Below are 13,052 nucleotides of genomic sequence, written 5' to 3'. Positions count from 1 at the left end.
TATTTTCTTATAAAGCTTTTAGTGTGCTCAGTGAGGACAACCAACAGAGTGCTCATTTAACTGAGTGTAAAAGTGGATACGCAAGGATCCGTTTTAGTTACAGGCATAGTCAGGGGTGTCGCACCAAATTCTGGGCCCTGGGTACAAGGATTCACTGCAGAGGGCCCCCCATCAATGTTCTTCATAGGGGGAAGGGGTTTAACCACTATTTTGTGCTTTAACTATTGAAAAATATCAGATCTACAAGCTCACAGCGTGGCACCGAGTGCCGCACTGGGAGTTTGTAGATCTGATATTTTTGAAAAATCTTGAAAATGTGTGCAAGTCTCAAATCCTTCTAAGGTTTTTTGAAAAACCCATGTTTCTATGTCAGTGGTGCTCAAGCCTTTTCATGTGAAGGACCCCCAAAATGATATGCATTTGGCCACAGACCCCCATCTCAAAGCATTTAGTTCCAGGGACCACCCAGAAGCAAAATTTGAGTTATAAATGTTCGCTTAAAAAATACATAATAGGTATACAAAGATTTGCACACCTTTCCACGACTTTTCAAAAATAGCAGTACATCTGCTATTTTTCAATAGCTAAAGTATAAAATAATTAAGGCCCCTCCACCTTGGGCCCTAGTAACTCAGTAAATAATAATCAACATCGAACAAAGTAACTAGTAACTCAAGTTTTCAAATAAATGCAGCGCAGTAAAAGTACAATATTTGCATCTGAGATGTAGTGTAGTACAAGTACAAATACCTCAAAATTGTACTTAAGTACAGTACTTGAGTACATGTACTTACTTACTTAGTTACTTTACACCACTGTGTTTACCGCTGCAGAAACACATTGCCCTTATCCAAAAACCTCCTGTCTACCAAAACAAACGGGTGAAAAGACCAAAACACAGCGAGAGGGCAGTATACAGTGTGTTTCAGTAAAACACCTCCACAGCAGTCCAGTGGGGCTGGTAACGGCTGGCATAGAGCATTGGTACTCAAACTCTCCTAACTTCTAGGACCCTATACAATTGACACTTACAGTATTAACCCTCGGACCCCCATTTCAAAAGATATGCCAGGGATCCTCATATAAGAGGAAAAGAAAATGATGTCTCTATAGCACCATTTTAATTTCAAGGACCCCCAGTTTGGCATTAGGCTACGGACTCCTGTTTAATAGCATTTCTATCTCTGGGATCCCTTATTTTGTAACATTAATGTTAACTAGTCCTGTGCCCGGGGGGTATGCACAGTATATGAGGGATTGAATGTAGGAGTCTCAGAAGTAATGTTGGGCAGAGTAGTCACCGTTGATGTCCAGTTGTGCAATACCCGTTATATCCGACTGTCTTGCTGGCACTATTTTATGCCCATATATGGTGTTCCGTGTCCAGGCCAGTCTGTGATGTCATATCCAAATTTGGGCTCTGTAGTGATGTCAGTCATAGTCCATGGGCCAGACGGGTTGTCGGTATCAAAAAGGTGGCAAAGGTTACCATGCATTTTTGAAAAGCTCTATATCTGTAGATTATATTTTGGTATGATAACCCTTTCTTAGACACAGCTAAATTGGTGTTATCAGCCACTAGAGTTGGTGTCCCATTAACATTACATTACAGGAAAAAAGGTAAAAAAAAATAATCTGCTTTTAGTAGCATAAGAGGGGTCAAAATAGGGGGTTTTCATGATGCCGAATCCATTGCAAGCATCTGTTTTGCACAAAAAACATTCCTTGGGCTATAAATGGCCTCAGAAGACGATGCATGTATGGGTGTGCATTCATGTTAGTCGGAGGCCTTAGGGTTTTATTTCTCATGCTAATCAGTCTAAAAGCGCCACATTTTGCCCAGATGTAGCCCAGGGCATGCTCTAATGATTTAGCTAGGGCGCCCGAGTCGGTGACCTTAGGGCTCCAGAAAACATCCACAAAACTCTGAAAAGTGATGACTCATCACTTTTCATCACTAAACCATTGTTTTTCTGGAGCTGTGGCGACCCCGAAGGTCACCGACTCGGGCGTCCTAGCTAAATCATTCAGCGTTTTCGGCAGCACTTTACAAGCCAGGCGCTGCGCCTGGTCTGAAATCTTTAGCGCCCGGCCAAGACGCATAGCGAAAAGCCCTAAACGTCACCAGTGCATGCTTGTTTTCATCACATACACACGTCCAGAGCAGCCCACCGTCACAAATGTTCACCGGGGCTTTAACGGTGCAAGGAAGAGATGTAGATTTCTTTTAAAACCACTATAGTACATTTTGCGATTTGGGACTAATACAGTAGATGGACTTCACATTTCGCCTACACCACGCTGCGCTGCGCCGCCGCCCGCGAGCATGTTTCATATCACGGAGGAGAGGAGGAGAGGGTGGCTGGCACAATGCAGCCCTGCCCAGTGCCCTGAGCGGCTCAGGGCTGAGCCTTTACCTCCGCGGTGGAAATCCTGGCAGTTACCCGCGACTCACGGTAGAAAAACTTGCAAAAGTATTTAACTCCAGCACGGGAGGGATGTGTTACGTGTGTAGGCTACTGCATGAGAATCACGCACCACTCCGTGAGTTAGTTTCACAGGACTTTGTGCGGGTGCTCATTGCTCAATAAAGCCTTCCGTGTGAAAAGCTTTACTATTTATGTTGGTTTAATGTGTAAGATTAAACATAGCAGCGCCAATACCACGTTACCTAACCCTACGACGATAGTATAGCGTCCGATCACTGGTCATCACTCATCACCAGCACACAGAAGCACTAGCAAGCTAGGTAGCTATGTTATTGTTCGTCATGTCAGACCAACGTAAACCTGTTACCCCGGTCAATACATAGGCTTCAAAATAAGAGCCTATCGGTGGACTTCAAAACAAAATAAGAACGATTGGTACTTAAATGTAAAGTAGCCTATAAACAACCTCGCCAACGTTTGGTTTGGCTGTGTGATGCTGTGAGCTTGTAGATCAGCTATTTTCAAATAGCAGATGTACAGGGTCAAAGTAGCTAAACTGGTTTTGCTACACAATGTTGAATAAATGTGAATAATGATAGCATAATGTAGTTGCATTTTACTTTTTCACACCAACTCATTAATATTTTGAGGGCAAAAATGATAACTGACTTAATCAAAAATCGAAATATGTTTTGATTTGTTTGTTATAAGCAACTTCTCTCTCTTATTTAACTTCACTTAATATTTTGAGGGCAAACATAAGAATTAATATAATAAAAATTAATCAAGAAATGCATTTTAATTAACACCTTCTAAGCCTGGTCGTACTCCCTCGGACTTCCTACTGGGTCCCATCAGCCACACGTCTATTCCCGGACTTTTGATATAAATGATAATAATAAAAAAAAAAAACATCGGAAATTCTTCTCTGTGTCTTTTTGGAGCTATCTGAAACGGTTAATATGCTCTCACAGTCATTTTCTGGTGCTGGGTGTGATACTCGTAATATCCAGCAGGCCACGCCGTTGACTCACATTCTGGATGGATGGCTGGCCAGGAGTGGCCATGAACTCTCCCCAGTGTTGAAAATCGACAAGAAGGACACACAAGATGGCTACTCTTTGTCTCTGTTCGTGGATCGCGGTTTCAATCACGTTCGGGCGCCGCTTCTCTATCGCTCCTTTCCCTGCTTCGCCGCACGTAAACGAATGGAATTGATCTCCCCTCCGCCTCGCCAAAGTAAGATCGCCGACCTCTGCAGGATGAATATGTACGCTGTATCGAGCACTCCATTACGTGTTGTTATCATGTGGGCTTTGTTTTTTTAAAACATGTTTGTAAATAAATGGCTTATTTCTTCGGCGCTACCTCTGTTCAGAGGGTTCTGCCGCGGCTTGCAACGTGTTAAGCAAATTAATTAATTAATTAAGCAAATTTTTCCGGCTCCTATGCTTCCCCCCTGGTCAAGACTTTTTCCTGCAGGAAACTCTGTCATTAGAGCATGCCCTGGGCTACATCTGTGCAAAATATGGCGCTTTTAGACTGATTAGCACGAGAAATAAAACCCTAAGGCCTCTGACTAACATGAATGCACACCCATACATGCATCGTTTTCTGAGGCCATTAATAGCCCAAGGAATGTTTTTTGTGCAAAACAAATGCTTGCAATGGATTCGGCATCATGACAAACCCCTAGTTTGACCCCTCTTATGCTACTAAAAGCAGATAATTTTTTTGCTTTTTAATGTAAAGTTAATGGGACACCAACTCCAGCGGCTGATAACACAATTTAGCTGTGTCTAAGAAAGGGTTATCATACCAAAATATAAACTACAGATATAGAGCTTTTCAAAAATGCATGGTAACCTTTGCCACCTTTTTGATACCGACAACCCGTCTGGCCCATGGACTATCAGTGATGTCAATTGGGCATTGTTTCAGCATGCAGATGTTACCATGGTGGCAACACTGTTTAGTATCAGTGCTGTCAGCATGTAGACAGACGGTCAGACGGCGGATGGACAGACATTCGCTAAATGAATTGTTAGATTTAACTCTGAGAGTATACATACAGTACGTACCCATAATGGTCCATTTGGTTCCTAACTATCTATCTGGCTGGATACCCCCTGGAACATCCTCAAGGACCCCTGGGGGTCCCTACCCCACCTTGCGAACCAACGGCATGGAGGGAAAAGATTGTGTAAGGCAGTGTTTCTCAACCTTTTTTCTGCATGGGCACACTTTTCATGTCCCAAGAATCCTTGGGCACACCAGGGGTGTAAATATCATCACTGTCGGGAAGAAACCTTGTACCTCCAAGTTTCAAATTTGTATGTTTCTTCACAAAATAAAGCCCTGCTTCATCATACAAGGCTGCCGAACAACAGTAGTGAAAACAGCAGATATACAAGCACACAACACCTCGCACCGCGAGGCGTTGCGCGCTTGTAGATCGGCTGTTTAAATCATTTTTAAGCAGTTTCAAGGGGCACACTTGACCCTTCTCAGGGGCACACCGAAGGTCCCCAGGCACAGTGGTTGAGAAACACTGGTGTAAGGTACAAAATCCCAGGGTGAGTTCATATTCTGACCTGAGATGGCCCTCTGTGTGCTCTCAGACCAGGACCATACAGTGAGCCATGGTGAAGCTGGGCAGTAACCTGTGTGATAAGAAGCTGGAGAAACAGCCGTCCGCAGACGATGGCTTTGACAACATCCCCCTCATCACCCCCCTGGAGGTGAAGCAGCTACAGCACCCTTTCCCGGACAAGGTACGTCGTATACTGTGTAGCTGAAGCAGTGGTTCTCAACCTTTTCAGGCCGCGACCCCCAAAATAATCATTATTATTGCGACCGAAGGTCGCAGTGTACCATGAGAAATGTCGTAGCTTGTCCGTCCTTCAGTACAGGAAGTGATGTCACGTGACATCAGTCCTTCAATCAGTCCTTCAGTCAGTACAGGAAGTACTGAAGTACTGAACTTCATCAAAGATCAAACCCTGGATATCCATACTGTGTCAGTAAGTACACATTTTTACAGTCTATGGGTTGGTTCCCTTGTCACTGTGACATCACCCATGTAAAAGTCCATATATGGGTATCCCTTTTATGCTACTGATCCCTGATGTCATTGATATATATCACTGGCCAGATGGCAAAGGCATTGCCCATATCTGTGTGGCTGGTTCAGAGGGATCTAGATGTATGGGCATAACATAATTGTATTGTATGTATATGGATGGATACATATTAAAAATAAAAAGTCCATATATGGTCATTCCTAGAAACAAAATCCTTTTTATGCCCATATATGGAGATTTCTGATGTCATCAATCCCAGGCCCTAACTGGCCCAAGAGCCTACTTTACTCTGATTTACACCCTACCTTCCCCGAAAACGTTAATATTAAGTCCATATATGTATATGGATATATCTTACAATAAATGTGATGTATGTATGTAATCTGTGTATCTCAAGAACCGTTCGTCCCACCGGCTTCAGATTTGGCACGCATGTTTCCCGCCGCAACGCGGAGTGCCGTGCCCGGCCTTGACCTGACACGATGCGCGGTTTTCCCGTTTTCCCGTTTTCCCGGCACGACAAACAACAAAAAATCTCTGTGAGTGTGTATGTATGTATGTATTATGTATGTAATCCGCGTATCTCGAGAACCATTTGTCCCACCGGCTTCAAATTCGGCACGCGTGTTCCCCACCGCAGCAGGTAGTGCAGTGCCCGGCCTCGACCCGACCCTATACACGATTTTCCATATACGGGCATAAAAGGGACACAGACAGACAGATACAGAGATCTCCATATATGGGCATAAAATGGACATAGATATACATATATCTCCATATATGCAGGGCATAGAGATCTCCATATATGGGCATAAAATGGACGCAGAATCACAAATATATCCATATACGGGCATAAAAGGGACACAGACAGACAGATACAGAGATGTCCATATACGGAACCGGCACAAAAGGCTCTGATATCACGTATGCCACATGAGTCAAGACAGACTTCAGCACGCGCGTTCCCCGCCACAGCGGGGAGTGCAGTGCCCTACCTATATATATATATATATATATATATATATATATATATATATATATATATATATATATAAATGTATTTGTGAATTAATTTCCTCCATTGACTTTAATTAAAAATGTTACTTTTCCCAAATATGGAGATGACTTACATCATAGATCACATGAGACAGTATGTCCATATATGGGCATTCCAAGATATGGGCTTAAATATTGATGACATCAGCGATATCCATATATGGGCATGAAAGGGACAAGGACTGACACAGAGACCTCCATATATGGCCATTAATTTAAAGTACTTTATCTCCAACCTTATATGGCAATCATTATGTCAACATCTGTCCAATCAGAGCACGGCTGTGATGCTTTCGAGTGTTTGTGGGTATAAATAAACGTGTCGACGCCACACTGAGTGTTAGCTCTAGAAAACAGCCCTTATTAACAGTTTCCATTTGAATCAGAGATGCCTGTTTCCATTAAAGGCTTTGCTTTGGTAACTATGAAGTTTGTCCTCCTCTGTACACTGCTGGTGGCCAGCACGCTGCTGGTGGCCAGGAGTTGTTCGGCCCGGATCACAGAGGAAGAGGGTGTCCTGGTGCTGGGGAAGAGCAGCTTCGATGAGGCACTGAGAGCCCACCCTAACCTGCTGGTGCAATTCCATGCCCCGTGGTGCCGCCACTGCAAAGAGCAGGCCCCGGAGTATGCCAAAGCGGCCCGCATGCTGAAGGATGAGGGTTCAGATATACGCCTGGGTATGGTAGACGCCACAGCGGAGACAGAGATGGCCCAGGAGTATGACATCCAACGATACTCGACCATCCTGTTCTTCAAGGGAGGTGAAAAGGAGTCACACAGGGAGTACCGTGGTGTTAGGCAGGCTAATGACATCTTCAAGTGGCTTAAGATACGCACAGGCCCAGCTGTTGCCACCCTGGCCGACGTCGCGCAAGCAGAGTCTATGATCGCAAACGAGGTGGCGGTCATAGGCTTCTTCAAGGATGCTCAATCCGAGGACGCTAAGGCCTTTGTTAAAGCAGCGGAAGCCGCCCATGAAATTCCATTTGAGTTCGATGACATTCCATTTGGGATGACCTCTGATGATGCTGTCTACTCAAAGTTTGAGGTGTCCAAGGATGGTGTTGTCCTCTTCAAGACGTTTGATGAGGGTCGTAACACCTTTGATGGAGAGCTCACCGAAGCCAACCTCCTAGCCTTCATTAAGGCCAACGAGCTTCCTATGGTCATCGAGTTCTCAGCGCAGACTGTCTATAAGATCTTCGGAGGGGAATTCAAGCCCCCCATCGTTATGTTCATGTCCAAGGCTGCCTCTGACTTTGGGGACAAAATGTACCAATTCAAGAAGGCAGCAGAAGGCTTCAAGGGCAAGATCCTGTTTGTCTTTGTGGACACTGACAAGAATGACGACGACGTCATGCAGGCCTTTGGCCTGAAGAAGGAGCAATGCCCCACCATCCGTCTCTTCACCCTGGACAAGATTACAGGGTACAAGCTAGAGAATGAGGCCATCACCGCTCACAACATTATCGCCCTCTGTACACTCTTCACCGAAGGCAAACTCAAGCCCAACCTCATGAGCGAAGACATCCCCAAAGACTGGGACAAAAACCCTGTCAAGGTCCTGGTGGGCAAGAACTTCAAAGAAGTCGCCTTCAATCCCACCAAGAATGTCTTTGTGGATTTCTATGCACCCTGGTGTGGACACTGCACACAACTGGACCCCATCTGGGACAAACTGGGAGAGCAGTACAAGGACAGTGAGGATATCATCGTGGCTAAGATCGACTTAACAACCAATGAAGTGCAGTCGTTTGAAGTCCTCGACGTCCCTACGCTTAAATTCTTCCCTGCGGGAGATGACCGAAAGGTCATCAACTACCGCGGAGAGAGAACGCTGGAGGGCTTCACCAGGTTCCTGGAGAGTGGTGGCAAGGAGGGTGGTGTACTGGCTGAAGAAAATGGACATGACGAGTTATAAGGAGGGCGGACAAACAAAGGTCCACCCTCAGCCCCTCTTACCCTCGTCACCGACACCTCCTTCACGTCCCTGTGGACCTTCCCTTCACTGCGAACATGCTACACATTTTAACTGCTCCTCCACCAGTACGTTAGCATGGGTAGAACTAGAAAGCCTTCTGGCCGGGGCTCGGTGGTGCAGTGGTTAGCGCTTCACCTCACAGCTAGAAGGTCCTGGGTTCGATTCCCGCTGGGGGACGCTGTGGGTGCTGGGGGCGTGTTCCTCCCTCTGTGTCATCAGCGCCCACACCCTAGGTGGGGTTGACGATAGGCCCTTTCTGTGTGGAGTTTGCATGTTCTCCCTGTGTCTCCTAGGGTTGATACCCTCTCAAAAACAATCCTGGTCTCAATAATGCCTCCCCTTGGCCAGCCGGGGCGCCTGATGGAGGGGAAAGGAACTGGTTGGAATAACGTGTTCCTTCCACGTGCTACGTCCATCCCAGGGAAATCCCCCCTGTCAGGTGAAAAGAAACAACTTGGACTACCCATGCATTGAAGGAAGCATGAGGTTTGTCCGTTGTCTCCCCAGGCGTGGCAGAGGGAGAGCAGAGCCCAGGATTACATAGGCAATTGGCACTGGGTGAAAAATGGGTTACAAAATCATGGGATTAAAAAAAGGAAAGCCTTCTGGCCAACCAAATCACTTCTCTCCACTTTTCCTCCTGGCTACAATGATGTCTTTACCTTCTGCAGTAGGTATGTGGACCCTAATGTAAAACTCTCTTTGAAGATGCTTGGTTGGTGCAGTGGTAAAGTAGCTGCCCACCACCATGGAGGTTGTGGGTTCAAATCCACTGTGGTGCGTGCATCCAGTTTCGTTCGTCTCTGCGAACACTGGCTACATGTTGATCTTGGACTTCATGTGGCCAGCGTATGATGTCAAATAATCGACTATTTATCTATAACTCTATATTGAGGGCTTGGAGTGCAAAGGGTGTAAGGGTGTAAGTGATATTCTTGGTGAAAATGACTTTTTTATATCATGTTAAAGGTCTCCATGAGCTCTATCAGATGAAAAAAGGTATTTACTATATAAATAAAAAATCGCACCCGTGCGAAGTGAGCGGTGCAAAGGCGATTTTCATTATGCATGATCCTTAATAGCGTAACGAAAAAAGAAATATAGATTTTCATATATGTATGATCATTAATACTGTAATGAGGGATGCTGTAAAACAGCATGCGCAAATCTTCATTGCAACCAGTCATGTTTATATGTTACGTCAGACCAGAACCCCTGGTCAGTATATAAAATGTGAAAATGTAGGTTATATTATTCCACTTACAAGACAGAGGCATATTATAGAAGAAGTGCAACTGAAGAGAGGGTTATAAAGCAATTAGGAGACAGAGGGAAAACAGACAGGAGGTCAGACAAACAGCTGTGCCTGTTTAGCGTTCAGACAAACAGCCTGGCCATTACACACAACAAACTGATGAGAATAAGCTTTACCGAGAATATGGAACCCAGATGCAGGAAATCTCTTAAATGCCGCATACAAACTGTCTTAAATCCTGGTTGGTGTCGGATCTCTGCCTGTTTAAGGTTCAGACAAACAGCCTGGCCATAATCTGCAAGTGTAATGTAGTGTGGCCGCTGTCTTGAATGAGTTTGTATGCATAGAGCCAAATAAATCTTCTTGAGGGTTATAAAGCAATTAGAAGACAGAGGGAAAACAGACAGGAGGGCAACCCAGCACTTCTTGGCATTGTCCGTCAGTCAAAGTTAGAGAGAAAAGTCTGACCAACCCAATATCCTGGACCTTTCCTAAACCTTAAACTGGCAGATTGAACAACACACAGGATTCGAAACAGTAATCATAGCCTGCAAGGGTAATATAGCGTGGTTGCTGTTTCGAATCCTGTGTGGTGTTCAATCTGTTAGTTTAAGGTTTAGGAGAGGTCCAGGATATGAACAACCTGGCCATTACGCCTGGACCTTTCATAAACTTTAAACCGGTCTCAAGTGCAAGTGTAATGGCCAAGACAGATCTAAATTAACATGAACAACACAGCATTTGATTGGTCTGTTCTGTTTGGCTAACACATGTCGTCATGAGTAGAACGGTTTCTGATTGGTCGATTCTAATGTTTAGTTACTCAACTAGCCAATCGATGAAGAATGAAAGAATCGTCCCGTGCTAATATATTTTAACTAAATAAACCGAAAGTGAAATATAGGAGCGGTTTGCACCGCTCAAAAACATGGCATACAGCAAAAAACAAACAATAGAAAAAACCAAAAACATACATTCACCTGGGCTTATGGGTCCACTTGACAGAGAAATGTTAAAGCAGGGATGTCAAACCTGTGGCTCCCGGGCCAAATATGGCCCACGAAGGTGTCGTATTTGTACTTTTTCCCCCCTTGTATTAATAAAGGATGAAATCAATAAAATATCCATATGGGCATTCCCAGATGATGCCCTGTTAGGGTATGCCCATATGGAGATCCCCAAGCATCAAACCCAGGCCCTAACTTGCCAAGGCCCAGCTTGGCTTTGCTAATTAACATATGTTTTATGCCCATATATGGAGATCCCTGTCCCAATGTCATCAATATTAAGGACATATCTGGGAATGCCCATATTTGGTAATGCCATAACATTGTTGACTATCATGCAGGGGTCTCCATATATGGGTAACTGGTTCGATATCCATCACTGGCCAGTTGGCCAGGAATTGGCGTGACCTCGCCCTTTAGGGGGAGGTCGCATGTCGCCCTGAGGCGTCTTACTAGTATTTTAACTGGGGACCCCCCCACCCTGACGAACACTGAGAGTTGAGGCATCACATTTTGTATAACGCGGTTCTATTGTGAAAATAGCAGATCTACATGCTCACAAGAGCATGTAGATCGGCTATTTTCACAATTTCTGCCTCTAATATTTGACAATTTGTCCAATGCTTAATTTGTCATTTTAGAGGTATTAAAAAGTCCTTACATTTTCACTTTAGAAACCCTCTATACACTTAACTCATTTCTAGCCGATCCTGAGTATACTCGTGAAAAATACTCAAGTATTTAGAGTGCCGATCCCGAGTATACTCGCGAAAAGTACTGTATATAGAGTAACGCTGGCGTTCTTACCCGAGGGTCCGTTGGAAACGATTGGCACGATTGGACTCGCTGATTCATCATCATCACGGATGCACGTGCACAAAATAGTAATCCCTTAACATGGAGGCCGACGGGGAATCTCGAGACATGGCAGGTTAAAACATGTAAAAATTAAAAATTTTAAAAAGTGAGATTTTTTACTATTTTGCTTCCCAAACATGCCTTCTTTCAAACTAATGCAAAATAAACATTCAAAATACAGATATAGATGTTCATTTCACACGTGAAGGTGCCGAGTTAACAGCATTTGTTTCCATACATTTTTTATAAAATAAAGACATATATAGACAATAAAAAATAAATAAAAGATGAATCAAAGAAACATGGCCCCCTCACGTATTAGGAGGGCAGTATGAGTCACCAGAACCGAGGACAGGCGTTTTTGATCAATCTAACATGATTAAAATGGAGTTTGAAGTTACAATTATTGGTTTCTATAGGATGGGGGTGTGTCTGATCTTTAAAGGCCGTTTTCTCAAAATCTGTTTTTCCTCATACTTAGGTACATAAATCTCCACTTCAGTTGCACCCACATACACCAAACTTTACAGTTTTATTCTTATCTATATCCTGAAGATATTTACAGAGGGGTTTGTTGATATATCATTCATAGCCTGATTTGCATCACATTTTATCACTAAAAACATGGCGAAAATACTGTTTTTATGCCTGTTGACACTATTTTATGATTTATGGAGTGACAAAAAGAGATATCTAAAATCCCCTCTGTAATTCTTTTTGTCTCTAATATGTCAAGAAAATGAAACAATAGTTTTGAACCTGGCATTATCCAATCTTCAGATTTATGTACCTGAAAAGTATGCAAATTGGGCATTATTAGCGCATATAATGCCTAATTTGCATATCTAAACATATAATTTCAGAAAACTTATAATTCAAAAAAGCTTAGTCTTGATGTAAGTAATCAACTGGAAAAGTTTCATTGTGGTAGCTATTAGTTATTTTCTTTACCCTATTCACCTGTAGTGTCTCGCCTTTAATGTCCATTATCTCGAAACAACACATTTAAAGCCAAAGATGGCATTAGATTCTCGCTAATAAAACACATGTTGAAAGGCATCGATCGGCCATTACACAACCGCATGTTGATGACGATCGCTTCCGGTGAATGACGTCATGACGTCAAACCGGAAGTGTTTACGCTATGGACTTCTGGCCTTCAAAATAAGACAACGGTCGTGGATGCAGCCTGCGGGAGGCACGCTGGACATGTTAACCCGTTCATTTCTGGAGCACTAAATGGGTTAAACTCTATGTTGGTTTGTTTACTGTTGAGTGAGAAAACAATGTTGCTCATTAAGCTAATCATCTGGGGACCCCCTGGGTTTCCCGACCCACAGGTTGAGAACCACTGGCCTACAGGGTATTTGTGTGTGCGTGCGT

General features: G+C 43.9%; 3 protein-coding genes across 3 annotated transcripts in view; 2 read left to right on the top strand and 1 right to left on the bottom strand.

Annotated features, from left to right (window-relative positions):
* The window catches only part of shoc2 (SHOC2 leucine rich repeat scaffold protein), a 618,526-nt gene that overhangs the window by 163,949 nt on the left and 441,525 nt on the right, over positions 1-13,052 (bottom strand). The gene's annotated exons all lie outside the window — the stretch shown is intronic.
* The window catches only part of caly (calcyon neuron-specific vesicular protein), a gene marked incomplete at both ends in the record, with an annotated part of 17,695 nt that continues 9,714 nt past the window's right edge, over positions 5,072-13,052 (top strand). The window contains one exon of the mRNA XM_080722747.1: positions 5,072-5,203. Coding sequence (XP_080578873.1) covers positions 5,072-5,203 — 132 coding nt within the window. The remainder of the gene's footprint in view (positions 5,204-13,052) is intronic.
* Positions 6,993-8,489, top strand: LOC308281554 (protein disulfide-isomerase-like; the record flags this gene model as incomplete). Its single annotated transcript, XM_080721785.1, has 1 exon — positions 6,993-8,489. One exon carries the CDS (start codon positions 6,993-6,995, stop codon positions 8,487-8,489), a length of 1,497 nt encoding a protein of 498 aa, XP_080577911.1.

Source organism: Nannobrachium achirus, assembly GCF_963921795.1.
Source record: "Nannobrachium achirus genome assembly, chromosome: 3".
In the NCBI taxonomy this organism is placed as follows: Eukaryota; Metazoa; Chordata; class Actinopteri; order Myctophiformes; family Myctophidae; genus Nannobrachium; species Nannobrachium achirus.
This window is presented reverse-complemented; position numbering and strand designations above follow the sequence as displayed.